A 12,763-nucleotide genomic window follows, 5' to 3' on the forward strand; every position below is an offset into this window, starting at 1 on the left:
TTTAGAGCTTTTTCTCCCCCCCTTCTTATTTCAGCCCGTCGGTGTGTGAAGACAACATCCGCCTCATGTTTACCGTGCTGGAACGCTCCAATCTTCCCGTCGTCAGGGCCAACGCCATCATAGCCTTGGGCGACCTCACGGTGCGTTTCCCAAATATTTTGGAGCCCTGGACGCAGAATCTTTATGCAAGGTAGGTCCAGTTACGCGTCAAGTCTCGTTTTTGTCAACAGGGCAACTCATTATTTTAAGTCTGTCGATGCGCACCGTCGCAAATCTGTTGAGAAGTTTGTTTCATCAGCGATCGTAAGAAGGCACTTCCACTAGATGGGTCATTTTGAGTGGGTGTACTGCAAGTTGAAGTTGCTTTTCCTGCAAACACCCACTGGCACACATCCCTGTTACACGGCAGCCTTCTTCGTATGAATCCCGCCACCACAATTCAGTGACGTTTCCTCTCAGCCGCTGGAGTGTTACCGCTGTCACAATGCTCCACTGAGCCAAATGATGGGAAAAGTTTACTTTTTTCTTTCTTTTTCTTTTTCTTTTTTTTTTTTACAGGCAGTTGGGAACAAACTTTGAGTTGATCTATATGTTGTCAAAAAAAAAATCTGATAATGTTTTGTATTCTGACTCCAGTGGTTGCTATGACAACTGGCTATTCCTTCAAACATTAAAGGGGGGGATTAAGGAAAAAAACAAAACACCAAACCCGTACCTGGGCGGAGCCTCAGACCACATCAGCAAAGGCCGTGATAAGACAACAAAACGGCTTAATTATCACTGTTGAAGACCGGGACCAGAACCGATGACCAGTACGTTGTAATTATACCGCGCAGCTGAGCGAGCCGACAGGAATAATTTGGGCAGAGTAACACATTCTGCAAAAGGTTTGTATGTACCGTGCGTTTAAGAAGCACTTAACCATCTGCGTGCTTCTTTTTTCATTTTATTCTTTAAAATCCTGCAGCCGACTGAGAGGCTGAAGTTGCTCTGTTTGATGAAGTGCGGTTTTAATTATAATAGAAGATAATGTTCACATTGGGGCGTTAGGACATGTTGAACATTTTCTTTTATAATGCGTCACTGCCCTCCTAGTGTTTTCTACACGATAAGCATTTCATAGTATTCCTAATTGTCTCCCACACACAAACACCTCCACTGTTTTCAAGGCTGCTGCCCTGGCGCCTCCTGATAAGCGCATTAAGAATTAATTACCCTGTTCATTGCTGCTGTAAGCTTCTGCACTGGCATGTGGAAGTAGCATGTACGAGTGTAAGATCCTCTGCCAAGAGTCCTGCTCTTTGGCGCAAATGAGAAATGGAAAATGAGTTGCTTTTGTTCTTTGGTTTTTGGGCGAGGGTAAAGCTAAATTGGGCTCTAATTGGCCCGCCACAACCTGTCCAGTTCCATTGTGTGCAGCCAACCAGTAAGACTTTTGTTTGTTGGAGTTTGGAATGATTTTTACATCTTTTATTCAGAGCCAAACTGATGAGGAGTTACTTTCCTTTCAATTAGGTAAGGTACCTTGTCGCTAGAACTTAGTGTTGTTTTCTGTTCAGAATACAGGTTTTATTTAGCTGATAACATAATCCCTCCAGGGCTGCAGTTCTTGATTATTTTAGGAATCGATTAATCCTATAGATTGTTTTGCTGATTAATATAAAAAGAGATACCGTATTTTTCGGTGAATTAATCTGTATGTGTGTCTTTGTCCACATGTAAGGCGCACTGAATTATGTTTCTTTCTAAATTATAAACAAGTGAGTTTGCCAATATCTTATCTACTGGGGGAACTTTTTAAAATATATATTTTAGCTCCATTCACTGTAAATTAGATTATTTTATTCTTTTTTTTTTTTTTTTCTCTTTTTTTTTTTTAAACATGGTCCCTGGAATGCAAAAGCCTAAACATTGCTGGTAAAGTGGTTTTTCATTTGCATAGACACTTTTTAAATACAATTCTTTGTGTGCACAGCCTGGAAAAAAAAATATTAAAGCCTGTGAACATACCGTACTTCTTTTTTGTTTAACAAATCTTGACTTTCTTTAACAATGAAAGTCTTTTTAAAGCTTTCTATACAATGTTTCAAATGGTAAAGATTGTACTGGCTGCTGCAACTTCTGTCTATAAAGTTTAAAGTAAAGAGAACAACCCTAAGTTTTGTCAGTGCATGATTAACTACAACCATAATGAAAGTTATCAGCTCTGTATCAACAAATTATGTATAAAAACAGGTTAAACATGCGAGCGTTGGCCAAGCTGCTGCAGTTAAAAACATCTTAAGCAGGAGCAACACATTAGTTTATTGCATACTGCGTGCTTCCAGTCAGCTACGTCTTAAACAAATCGAGACTGTCCAGCAGAAACATCTGATGAGGCAATAGATCCGTCAGTGTCTAAACAAAATGCTGTTGTGTTCAGAAAGCCATTAATGATTGTGTCTGATGAAATGCAGTGTTATTTTTATTGCTCAGTACAGTAACTGAGATTTTAGGTATATAGGCAGCGTGACATTGACTTTATGACGTATTGGTCTGGGACTAAGTACCAAATACCTTGAATGCTCCAGATTGTTACTGGGGAGAGTAGATCCTAACAAAAATAAACCCTAATCCTCTTCCACATGATGGTGTTGTCTCTGGGAGCAGCTGTTTACTACTGTGTTGAACAGGGATTTCAAAATCGCTTACTTTGCTTCGTTCCTTTTTTTTTTTTCTTTTACTAAAAGGCGAAGAACCATCTCTCAGGTTCATTAACTTGATTTCCCTTTTCTCGCCTCTTTGTTATGTTTTAGGCTGAGTGATGAGGTCCCGTCTGTGAGGCAGACAGCTGTGACTGTTCTTACTCAGTTGGTGCTTAAGGATGTGCTAAAGGTCAAAGGCCAAGTCAGTGAGGTCGCCGTGCTGCTAATTGACCCGGAGCCACAGATCACCAGCCTGGCTCTGAACTTCTTCAACGAGCTGGCCACTAAGGTGCACACAGAGACTCGTCCAGGAGCCATCGTAGAAATTAAAGACTTTGAAGGGGGTTTTTTTTTACTTCTTTGTGTCTTCGTCCATCAGGATAATGCCATCTACAACCTGCTGCCTGACATCATCAGTCGCCTGTCGGATCCAGAGAGAGGAATGAGCTCAGAGGACTTCAATACCATCATGAAGTGAGCGCTGCAGTCTTTCCATTAGATGCCTTGCAAAAGTATTCAAACCCGTTCAATTATTTTGACAAAAAATCTTCTTTTTTTTAACATTTTGTCACATTCATTGCAGCCACAAACCTAAGCTTATATATTTATTTTTGGGTCAAGGTTTTTTTTATTGAACAGGTTTGCTGCTCAACAACGGTATTAACATTTTACCACCTTTAAACAAACATTGAACGAACAAACGATGGAGAAAAGAAGAGGGGGGGGGATATAAAGGCGATGAAAACATTAGGTTAAACAATACTTTGTGTGCTTTTTAAAATAAGTAAGAAAGGGTTGCCATATCTCATAAAACTTCTGAATTGAACCTTTCAACATATATATCTGATCTTCTCTAGCTGAACATAGTACATGACTTTCTTAACCCAGAGCCCATATACAGGTGGGAGTGGCTCTCTCCACTTCAGTAACGTAGTTTTCCAGGCCAACAGTGCAGAAAGCAATTCAATTATAGCGTTTAGTTTAGTGAGCCTGGTATTACAGAGCGTCATTACAAAGATGGCCACAAAAGCGGCGGGTGCAATTGAAAAGTGACATATCTTGGACAAGGTTTTAAATATACATTTCCAATATCCATCAAATTTTAAACACGCCCAAAATGTGTATTAAATAAGCAGGTTCCTGCCTACACCGGTCACGTGTGGAATCTAACGCACCCTTAATTTTACTCTGTCTAGTTTTAGACCAGAGGACACGATGAACCACCTTGAACTGAATCACTACATGCTTAAAGCAGATGGATGAGAATAGCCGTCTATTACCCTACGCCAAATCTCATCTGTAATCTGTTCGCCCAGATCTTTCTCTTTTCCCACCTTAAGCGTATTTATATGCGATATAGCAACATAAGCTATGACCTAATTGGGTGGTGCAAGGTGAGCGTTATCCAAGAGGCCCATGGTAACTCTGGAGGAGCTGCAGATATCACCAGCTCAGGTGGGAGACTCTGTCAACTTTTAGCCATTTATTATATAAACCCAGCTTTTATCCCAGAGTTGCAAAAAGAAAGCTAATAAGAAGTAAAAAGCTACGCGTCTCCCTAAAAACACAATCATTTGGTAAGGAGGCTTTTCTCCTGCAGGTAGAGGAACGCTGGTCAGAGTGATTAGAAGATGGATGAAGCTGAATGCAGACCTGGCAGAAAAGCCATTAAAGGGGGGGGGCGGCACGCATCTAGAGCTACACATGGGAGCGTTTAGATCAAATATGTTCTTGTAGAAAGGCCCAGTGAAGGTTTAGACCTGCGTCAAACCAAGTAAAGCTTTTATTACTCACGCAGATGGTGAGCTTGAAGTAGTTTTTTGCACACAGAATGCGTTCCAATGTTTTTATATATATATATTTATATACAACTTTTTTAGTTTTCCTCTATATACCACAGTTGCCTCTATTGGCTCCATTAGTCAGTTCATGAGTGATTTGGGTTGTATTCTCTAGCCGTGTGCGTGGTTTGCTGCGCACTCTCGATCACATGGCTGCACTGAGTCTCTGCTGCCATTGACACATTAGCGAGAGAACACGGGCGACTTTTTTTTTTTTTTTAAGATGGATCACAAAAGAGCAGCCACAAATGCACCTCAACCCCCATCAGACTGCACAATCCCTCATACTGAGCAAGCATGAAGCGAAAGTGGGAAGAAAAACTCCCCATTAACGGGAAGGAAAACCTCCAGCAGAACCAGGCTCAGTATGAACGGTCATCTGCCTCGACCGACTGGGGGTTACAGAAGACAGAGCAGAGACACAACAAGAGAGACAAAAAAAGCACAGAAGCACACATTGATCTAGTAATCTGTTCTACATTAGATGGTAGTAGCGGGTGATCTGTCTTCCCTGGATGATGTCACATTTAACAGAACGCCAGACCAGGTGTACCTACTATGAAGAAAAAGAGAGAGAACAGAAAGTTAAAGCAGAAATGACAACACGTAATGCATAATTCAATAACAGTAGAAGTCCATAGAGTGAGAAAATTAGATTCCGATGTCCTCCAGTAGCCTAAGCCTATAGCAGTAAAACTATAAAGGTAGCTCAGATTAGCATAAGCCACTCTAGTTATAAGCTTTGTCGAAAAATGAAAGTCTTAAGATTAGTCTTAAAAGTAGACCAAAACTGGGAGCGAAGCACAAGGGACCAAATTGGAGTCCTGTTAATATTCGGGTAGCTATGGTCCCCTAAAACATTAATTTGACTATTAACTCAAATATCAAATAGTTCTGGTCAAAATAACTTCAATATAACATTCTTACCTCAGAAAACATCCCGCCTCTAAATAAAAGACCTGTGCAGTCGCAGCGGTTGAAGCGTTTCCTTTTCCCACGTGCACAACACTGGTGTCATTTCAACTTGTCGCCAGAGGGGGCAGAAGTCTGCGAAAATCCTGGAACTTGCGCTATGCTGCTTTTTAAATGTTTCAAATCTTATATTGTTCTCGCTTCACTTGTGTTAGTCTGTCACAACAAATGCCCAAACATGCGTTGATCAGGTATGAACACTTTTGCAAGGCTCCATATCTGCCCACAGCACATGACGCCAAGCTAATGTACAGCAATGAAGGTTTCGGACAGACGTGAGAAGTTTTGGGTCTGTTCACAGGCAGCTGTTCTCCTACATCACCAAAGAGAGGCAAACTGAGTCTCTGGTGGAGAAAATGTGCCAGCGCTTCAGGACAGCAAAGTGAGTACATCTTGCCTTGTTTTCCTTTTAACACCTTTCACTTTTTTTTTTTTCTTAATAGTTTCACTCCTAATTTCTGAGGCTGTCCTACAGAATTTCATTGTGTGTGATGTGGGGGTGGATGTTAGGATAATTGGTGGGTGTTTTTTTTACTCTGAGAAAGAGAGTTGGACAATTAAATCAAGTTCACAGTTCGCTTCACCAGTCGTGTACGCTGACATCTTCCTATTCACTGCCTTTGTCATGGAAACGGTCTTGTGTGTAGTTTGAGTAGCTGCAATGACTGGGCTGGCCAGGCTTCAGCTTCTGAGTCATATTTTATCCATACGCAGAGCTCAAAGGAAGGTCCTTTTTATATTATATAATGGAAAACTGAATTTGGACATAAAAGCTTCCTGGAAATGAAATTTGGTCCAAATGTCAGAGCAATGACATGTTTATCAGAAATGAGTTTTTTTTTTTTTGTTTGTTTGTTTGTTTTACGGTCTAGAATTACTGTGCATCATGTTGTTGCTAATCAGGTTTATTTTCTAACCCATCAACCTCTCATGTCATCCTCTTGTCTGTGCAGGACGGAGCGTCAGTGGTGCGACCTGGCCACGTCCCTGTCTCTGCTCTCGATGTGTGAGCGTGGCTTCAAGAGGCTGCAGGAATGCTGGGAGTGTTACAGCGACAAGCTAACCGAACCCGGAGTCTACCAGCCTCTGCTCTCCATCACAGCCAAGCTTCGCCGCGGGGCCAAACCTCAGTTTAAGGTGTCTGAGTCTCTCATTTAAAGGAGAAGTCCGGTCAGCAACGATGAATCAATGGATCATTAGCTATACCTAAAGCTAATACGTTCCCGGTGATTTTAATGAATTTAGCGTTAATCAGTAAAAAATAAAAGTATTAGTTTTCATGCTGGTGAAGATTCTCAGTCATCCAGGTCATGGTCAAAAAGTCTGGAGTAATGTGGAGTAACAAGCTTTATACAATAGGGGGTTTTCAGCTGACGTCACGCTCAGGTGACTACTCAGCGCGTCCGCCATATTGGGTGGCAGTTGTTTCGCACCGTTGACCTGCATTGTATGACGCCTTAGGCAGTATTGGAAGTGAACAATGGGGAAAACGTGTTTAATGGTTGGTTGCACGGCCCGTGGAGGTGGAGATCAACGCTCTTTCTATCGCCTACCAGCCGTAATAGTGAATCAGTGTGAAAAAAAAAAAAACAGCTGTCTGAACAACGCCGTCACCTATGGCTGACACGGATATCCAGGTCCGATTTGGACGGTGTTAAGCTGGAATACGCCAGAGTCTGCGGTGCTCACTTTGTCACAGGTAATTAACTGTTAAGTATTTAAAACATGTAAGAAGAATATATTGATAATAGGGCTTGGGCGTCATGACTTATTACTTTCCGCGGCTGCCGTGTTGACTGCCTCCGCCGCCTCTACTGCCTATTACTACCGCATACTGTACTCCCTCTCTCAGCCGTGTTTTAATTTGATTAATTTCACCTTAACTTGATTTCAACCATGGTAAACCGTTGCTGTATTGTGGGCTGTAACAGCGCAACACATGATCGCCATGGGAAAAACATAGAAACAGATTAATTTTCCACCGCTTTCCTGCCTGGAGGCGCAACCACGGAGAACAACTGTTAGTGATAACAAAGAGTCGTCGGCTCGCTTGGATCGCGGTTGTAAGACCGAACATAACTTTCCACAGTATCCCGATGTCAATGAGAGTGTGTTCTAAACGTTTGAAACACATAGCAGCAAGTTAAAAGTACATTACATGCGCGAGTGGTTGTTAGCGCTAACGGTTAGCATGAGCCAGAGCCCGGCTCAGCGCAGCTTACCTTTGAACGAGTTACAGAGATAAAGAGATCGTCGGCTCGCTTGGATCGCGGCTGTAAGACCGAACATAACTTTCCACAGTATCCCGATGTCAATGAGAGTGTGTTCTAAACGTTTGAAACACATAGCAGCAAGTTAAAAGTACATTACATGCGCGAGTGGTTGTTAGCACTGGCGGTTAGCAGCTACTAAACTAGCATGTGCCAGCTCGTCTGAGCGCAGCTTACCTTTGAACGAGTTGCTGTGTTCCCACTGTTTGCTGGCTTTATGATCTGCAGCTCCTACCGGCGCCAATACGGTAAATACAACTTAATTTTGCACTGGTCATTGTTCTGCTTAAATAATTAAAGCCGCGAGCGGCGTCGATCGGCCTTGCAGCCAAGCGCCTTCGCGCACCGCCCGCCGCCGGCGGGCGGTGCAACACATTTGCAACACATTTGCGTCGGATTGTTTACATTTTTACCATCTTATTAAAACTCACCCGTCCACGTATGATGGCGATTTCCTTGATGTACATAACCAGATGTGAACTGGTTGTGAGCCTCTAGATCCTTGTAAGCTCTCATTTCCTCAAGAGTGTGCAGAGGGTTTTCACTGAACACCAGGTAATGCACTATGTCGCCGTGCTCTACATTTGGCCAATCATCAGGATTACGGCTAAACAAGGCACCGTGGAGGGCATAGGGGTCCATATGGTCGATCACGGAACATTTCCTCAGATATACGTCCTTATCTGGTCACTCTAGCGTGCTGGCGTACTTATCCATTCGCGATACGATAATACGTGTAAGACAACTAGAGATAAGGAAGTGTGCCACCCAATATGGCGGACCGGAAGTTGGCCAGTGACGTCAGTGAAAACACCCTATTGGCAAACAAAGGCCTTGTAATGGCTTTTTTCCGGCCAACCATCACCTTAATTCTCACCCTCATTTGGGTGATCAAAACATTGTTCCTTTAAGCCAAGCCAATAACGACCCTGACGACTCCTCGTTACAGAGAAGTGGACCAGTTTCGGTCCAATCTGTTGGCTTAATGACTTTAACGACCGCCCATTACTAAGGGGTGGACCTGTTTCGATTGAATTTGCATGTTATCTAAGCCATTACAAGGCCTTTGTTAGGCAGCAGTATAAAGCTTGTTACTCCACATTACTCCAGACTTTTTGAATTGAGAAAGCTTCCTGGAGAGGAAGCGAAACGTCTTCAACTACGGAAAACAAGTCCAGTTGTTTTGTTTTTTTACCTTTTTTTGGAATTAGTTTTCATGGCCAAATATGGTGAAACCTCACTCCTGACGTCTCCTGGAAGTGACGTCACGGTGCGGCAAGCCGAGAGGCCATTCTCCGCGCTTTACAAGCAAATTCAATAGGAACTATTATACACAGCTGCGATCAACAATTATTATTTCGGATTTTGAGAGGACTTCACCATTGAAATTTGTGAGAGCAATTGTTAAAGCAACAATGCCGACATGCATGGCGGGTGGATGTTGCAATACATCGGGTAAAAGTGGAAAAAAAACACATTAGTTATTTCACCTTTCCGCTACACCAGAGCAGACAGATTCAACTCACATCGTCCTTTTTTGGTCGTCTTGGCTCAAACTGGTATGGCTGGATTTTGTCAAAAGTCAGGCTGCTATCAAGAAAGTCTTCCATATAATCCAAATCGCTATCAAATGATGACGATAAGGCAAGGCAAGGCAAATTTATTTATATAGCACAATTCAGTACAAGACAGTACAAAGTGCTTTACATGATTAAGATATAGCAAAATAATAAAATGTAGATAGAAAATAGAATAAAAGCAAGTAGGAATAGAATGTAGTAACAAAAAAGAACATTAAAAACAGTAATACTGTTTAACTACAACAGTCAAAGGCAATTTTAAACAGATGTGTTTTTAATCTTGATTTAAAAGAACTCAGGCTTTCGCGCTTTTACAGTATTCTGGAAGTTTGTTCCAGATAAGCAGAGCATAGGAACTAAATGCTGCTTCTCCTTGTTTAGTTCTGGTTCTAGGTATGCAGAGTAGGCTGGAGCCAGAAGACCATAGTGGTCTGGATGGTTGATACACTGATAACAAGTCTGTAATGTATTTAGGTGCTAAGCCATTCAGGGATTTATAGACTAACAGAAGTATTTTAAAGTCTATTCTCTGAGATACAGGGAGCCAGTGGAAGGACTTTAGAACTGGGGTTATGTGCTCTACTTTCTTAGTCTTAGTGAGGTATAGATAAAATCCACAGAAGTCCAATCGCTGTCACTATTAAATCCATTACTCTCTGCTTCAAATACTGCACTAGTTGTCGCCATCTTGGATAAACACCAGATACAGCGCTGGGCCTTTTTTTTTTTTTTTACTTTATTGAACATATTGTATAAACAAACAGACAGTTACACAGACGAACATTAGACAGGTGCTCTAATCAGCATTGGGACTTGCGCGACAGCCGATACCGCACCATGACGTCACAAATTGGGAGGTGGCAGTACGGTTCTTTGACCAACATGGATGCCTCCAGTAAAGCATATTCAAATGAAAACTACTCTTACTTAAAATAACTTATTTAATGAACAGTATGTAATAATTTATATTTAAAGTGCTTTCAGAGGTTTGAATTCTGAATATGACCGGACTTTTACTTTTAAACTACACTCCAGGCGTATTTTTTCCTGCGTAATAAGCAGGTTGGCCTTAGTTCATGTAGTAATAATAAATATCTATACCAGTCCCAGGTGGACGACTTTGAGAAGCGGCTGACAGCGGTTCACACCCGAGGCTTGGAGAACGTAGAAAGTCCTGAGATGGATGAGAACCAAGGGGAAGACGGATCGGCGGAGAAGACCAGCGCCCGCACGCCGCTTCCCACCAGAGGCCGTCAGAAATCAAGGAGAGGTCAGAATTCACAGCCGTGACTCTGATGGTTTCCTAAGCTTAAAAATATTTAAATATGTATAAAACAGTCTTTTACTAAAGAGATGGTAATTTTTTTTTTTTATAGGTCAAACAAAGTCATCGGTTTCCAGCCAAAATGACAGTTTTGTAACGCCCCAAAAATCGCGCAAGTCTAAGAAACCTGCGATCACCTTCAGCAGTGATGAGGAAGAGGAGGATAATGACGGTGAGACTCTACACGATTTTTAACTATTTATTCATTTAGGAGTGTAAATGTTTTTGATTTGTATTTAAGAATATTTATTTATTTTCCATATTTATTTATTCGACTGATGTTTTAATTGCCATTTTTTCATTAGAGCCAAAAAGATTCTTGGTTCCATTTAATGATTTAATAAAGTAGTTTTACTGTTAACCAGTAAACATGAATATTGAAAGGGGGGAAAAACTTTTTTAAGAATATGTTTAAAATTAGATGTCAGTAAAGCTTGATTTTGTTTATGGTACAAACAACTAGTTCATTATTCTGACCTCTTTTGGCACCTCATTAATTAAGCTTCTGAGCTCAATTAATTACCCGAAGCTTTCTTCTTTGTTTGCTGTTTTTGTGTAATTAGTACTGTGAATAAAATTGCATTGCAACAAATTAACAATATCCTTCTGGTTGAAACTACCAGGACTAGAGTTATTGGACCAAGTGCTGCAGAAATGGCTGTTGAAGGTGTAGGAGCGTACTGGATAATTTTTTTTTTTTTTTTTTATTATTAGCCAAGAAATAGTCTAAGATGTACAGACAGAAAACAAATTGGCGTTTAAAATCTGAAATTAAATATAATATTAACTGTATAACTTGACCTGTTCAGTGCGTTTTCATTTTTGGAATAATCTGTTAAAGGGGACATATCATGTTTTTAATCTTTCCTTTTCACATTTCAATCATTGTGTTGGTTTATATAAAGTGGAACGGCAATGATTTGGTCTGAATTCCTCGTTATTGTTGCCCTACAGCCCCTCTTTTTGCCCCTGTTCTGGCACCTCGCACCCCCCCCCCCCTTCCAGGTCACATAGTGTCGGCCATTTTTGTTTAGTCTGCTGGAGGACGGTGCAATGAATTGTGTGATTTAATGCAACCAGCAACCGAACATTTTCACTTATCCACTTGTATCTTCAGCAGTGACCTTGTTTAGCAGCTCTGCATTAAATACTGTGACGTTAATTGTTCACAAAACGTTATAGACAACTGAACAGCTTGAACAGTTGTGATCCAAACAGGATGTAAATTTCTACGCAGCTCCTGGAGAGAATATATTCAACCTTTAAGCATTCCTACAGACTCCAAGTGCACAACCAGGGTTTCCCCCACCACATTATAAGCCACGCTGCACCCCCTCCTTCGAGCTGCATGACGTAACCGTCCTCGTACTTCCCCGTTCTGCACCCCCGCCCCACGGTTCTACGCGCACCTCCCATAACCCACAACAACACCTACCGCCAGGAAAACCACATTTTCTGTGGGAAACCGTGAACAACAAAATGTATTTAAGGGCTAAAGAAGTGGACTTTGCATGAGATGTCCTCTATTTAAGCTTTCGATTGGTTCAGGGTTCGCTCAATTATTTCAAACAGTTACATCTGAATGTTCTGTGGCTCTTTTCATGTTTTTGGTAGAGTTTATTTTTTGGCTAAATTTATCAACAACCAGTCCACTTTTGATTTCTTTTGAGTATCAGCGGTCAGAGCTGGCCCAGATGTATGATTTTTATGTCGTACTACTCGCATCCCTCTCCACAACAGGATATGATTTATCAAAACCTTCACAAAATGTAAATGTAGAGACCCCGTCCCAGATTGAACGCACACATTAACCGAGGAGCCGTCTGACTTTTTTAACCTTTATCTTCCTGCAGATGCGGTGATGGCAGAGAGCGAGACGCCCAAAGTGACGACTCCCATCAGCCGCTCATCCCGGCGAACTCGCCTCAGAAACTGATTTTATTTTCTTTTTTTACTGTGCTCTTAATGTTTTATAATCAAATAATGTTTCTTATTCCATCTCTTTTGTATATTTGTTTTACTCTTTTTACCATCACTAAACTTGAATAGTCTCTAGAAGCATCCATTGACATTAAAAAGGCTTTCCAATGAA

At 41.4% G+C, this 12,763-nt stretch overlaps 1 protein-coding gene across 2 annotated transcripts in view; it reads left to right on the forward strand.

Annotated features, from left to right (window-relative positions):
* Positions 1-12,763, forward strand: part of ncapd2 (non-SMC condensin I complex, subunit D2) — a 41,908-nt gene extending 29,145 nt beyond the window's left edge. For both annotated transcript variants that reach the window (XM_036135129.1, XM_036135128.1), the window contains exons 25-32: positions 35-190; positions 2,796-2,973; positions 3,064-3,158; positions 5,799-5,879; positions 6,451-6,634; positions 10,452-10,617; positions 10,724-10,843; positions 12,525-12,763. In XM_036135129.1, the coding sequence (XP_035991022.1) occupies positions 35-190; positions 2,796-2,973; positions 3,064-3,158; positions 5,799-5,879; positions 6,451-6,634; positions 10,452-10,617; positions 10,724-10,843; positions 12,525-12,607 (1,063 nt within the window). In that variant the 3' untranslated portion in view covers positions 12,608-12,763. The remainder of the gene's footprint in view (positions 1-34; positions 191-2,795; positions 2,974-3,063; positions 3,159-5,798; positions 5,880-6,450; positions 6,635-10,451; positions 10,618-10,723; positions 10,844-12,524) is intronic.

Source organism: Fundulus heteroclitus, chromosome 3 (assembly GCF_011125445.2).
Source record: "Fundulus heteroclitus isolate FHET01 chromosome 3, MU-UCD_Fhet_4.1, whole genome shotgun sequence".
NCBI lineage: Eukaryota > Metazoa > Chordata > Actinopteri > Cyprinodontiformes > Fundulidae > Fundulus > Fundulus heteroclitus.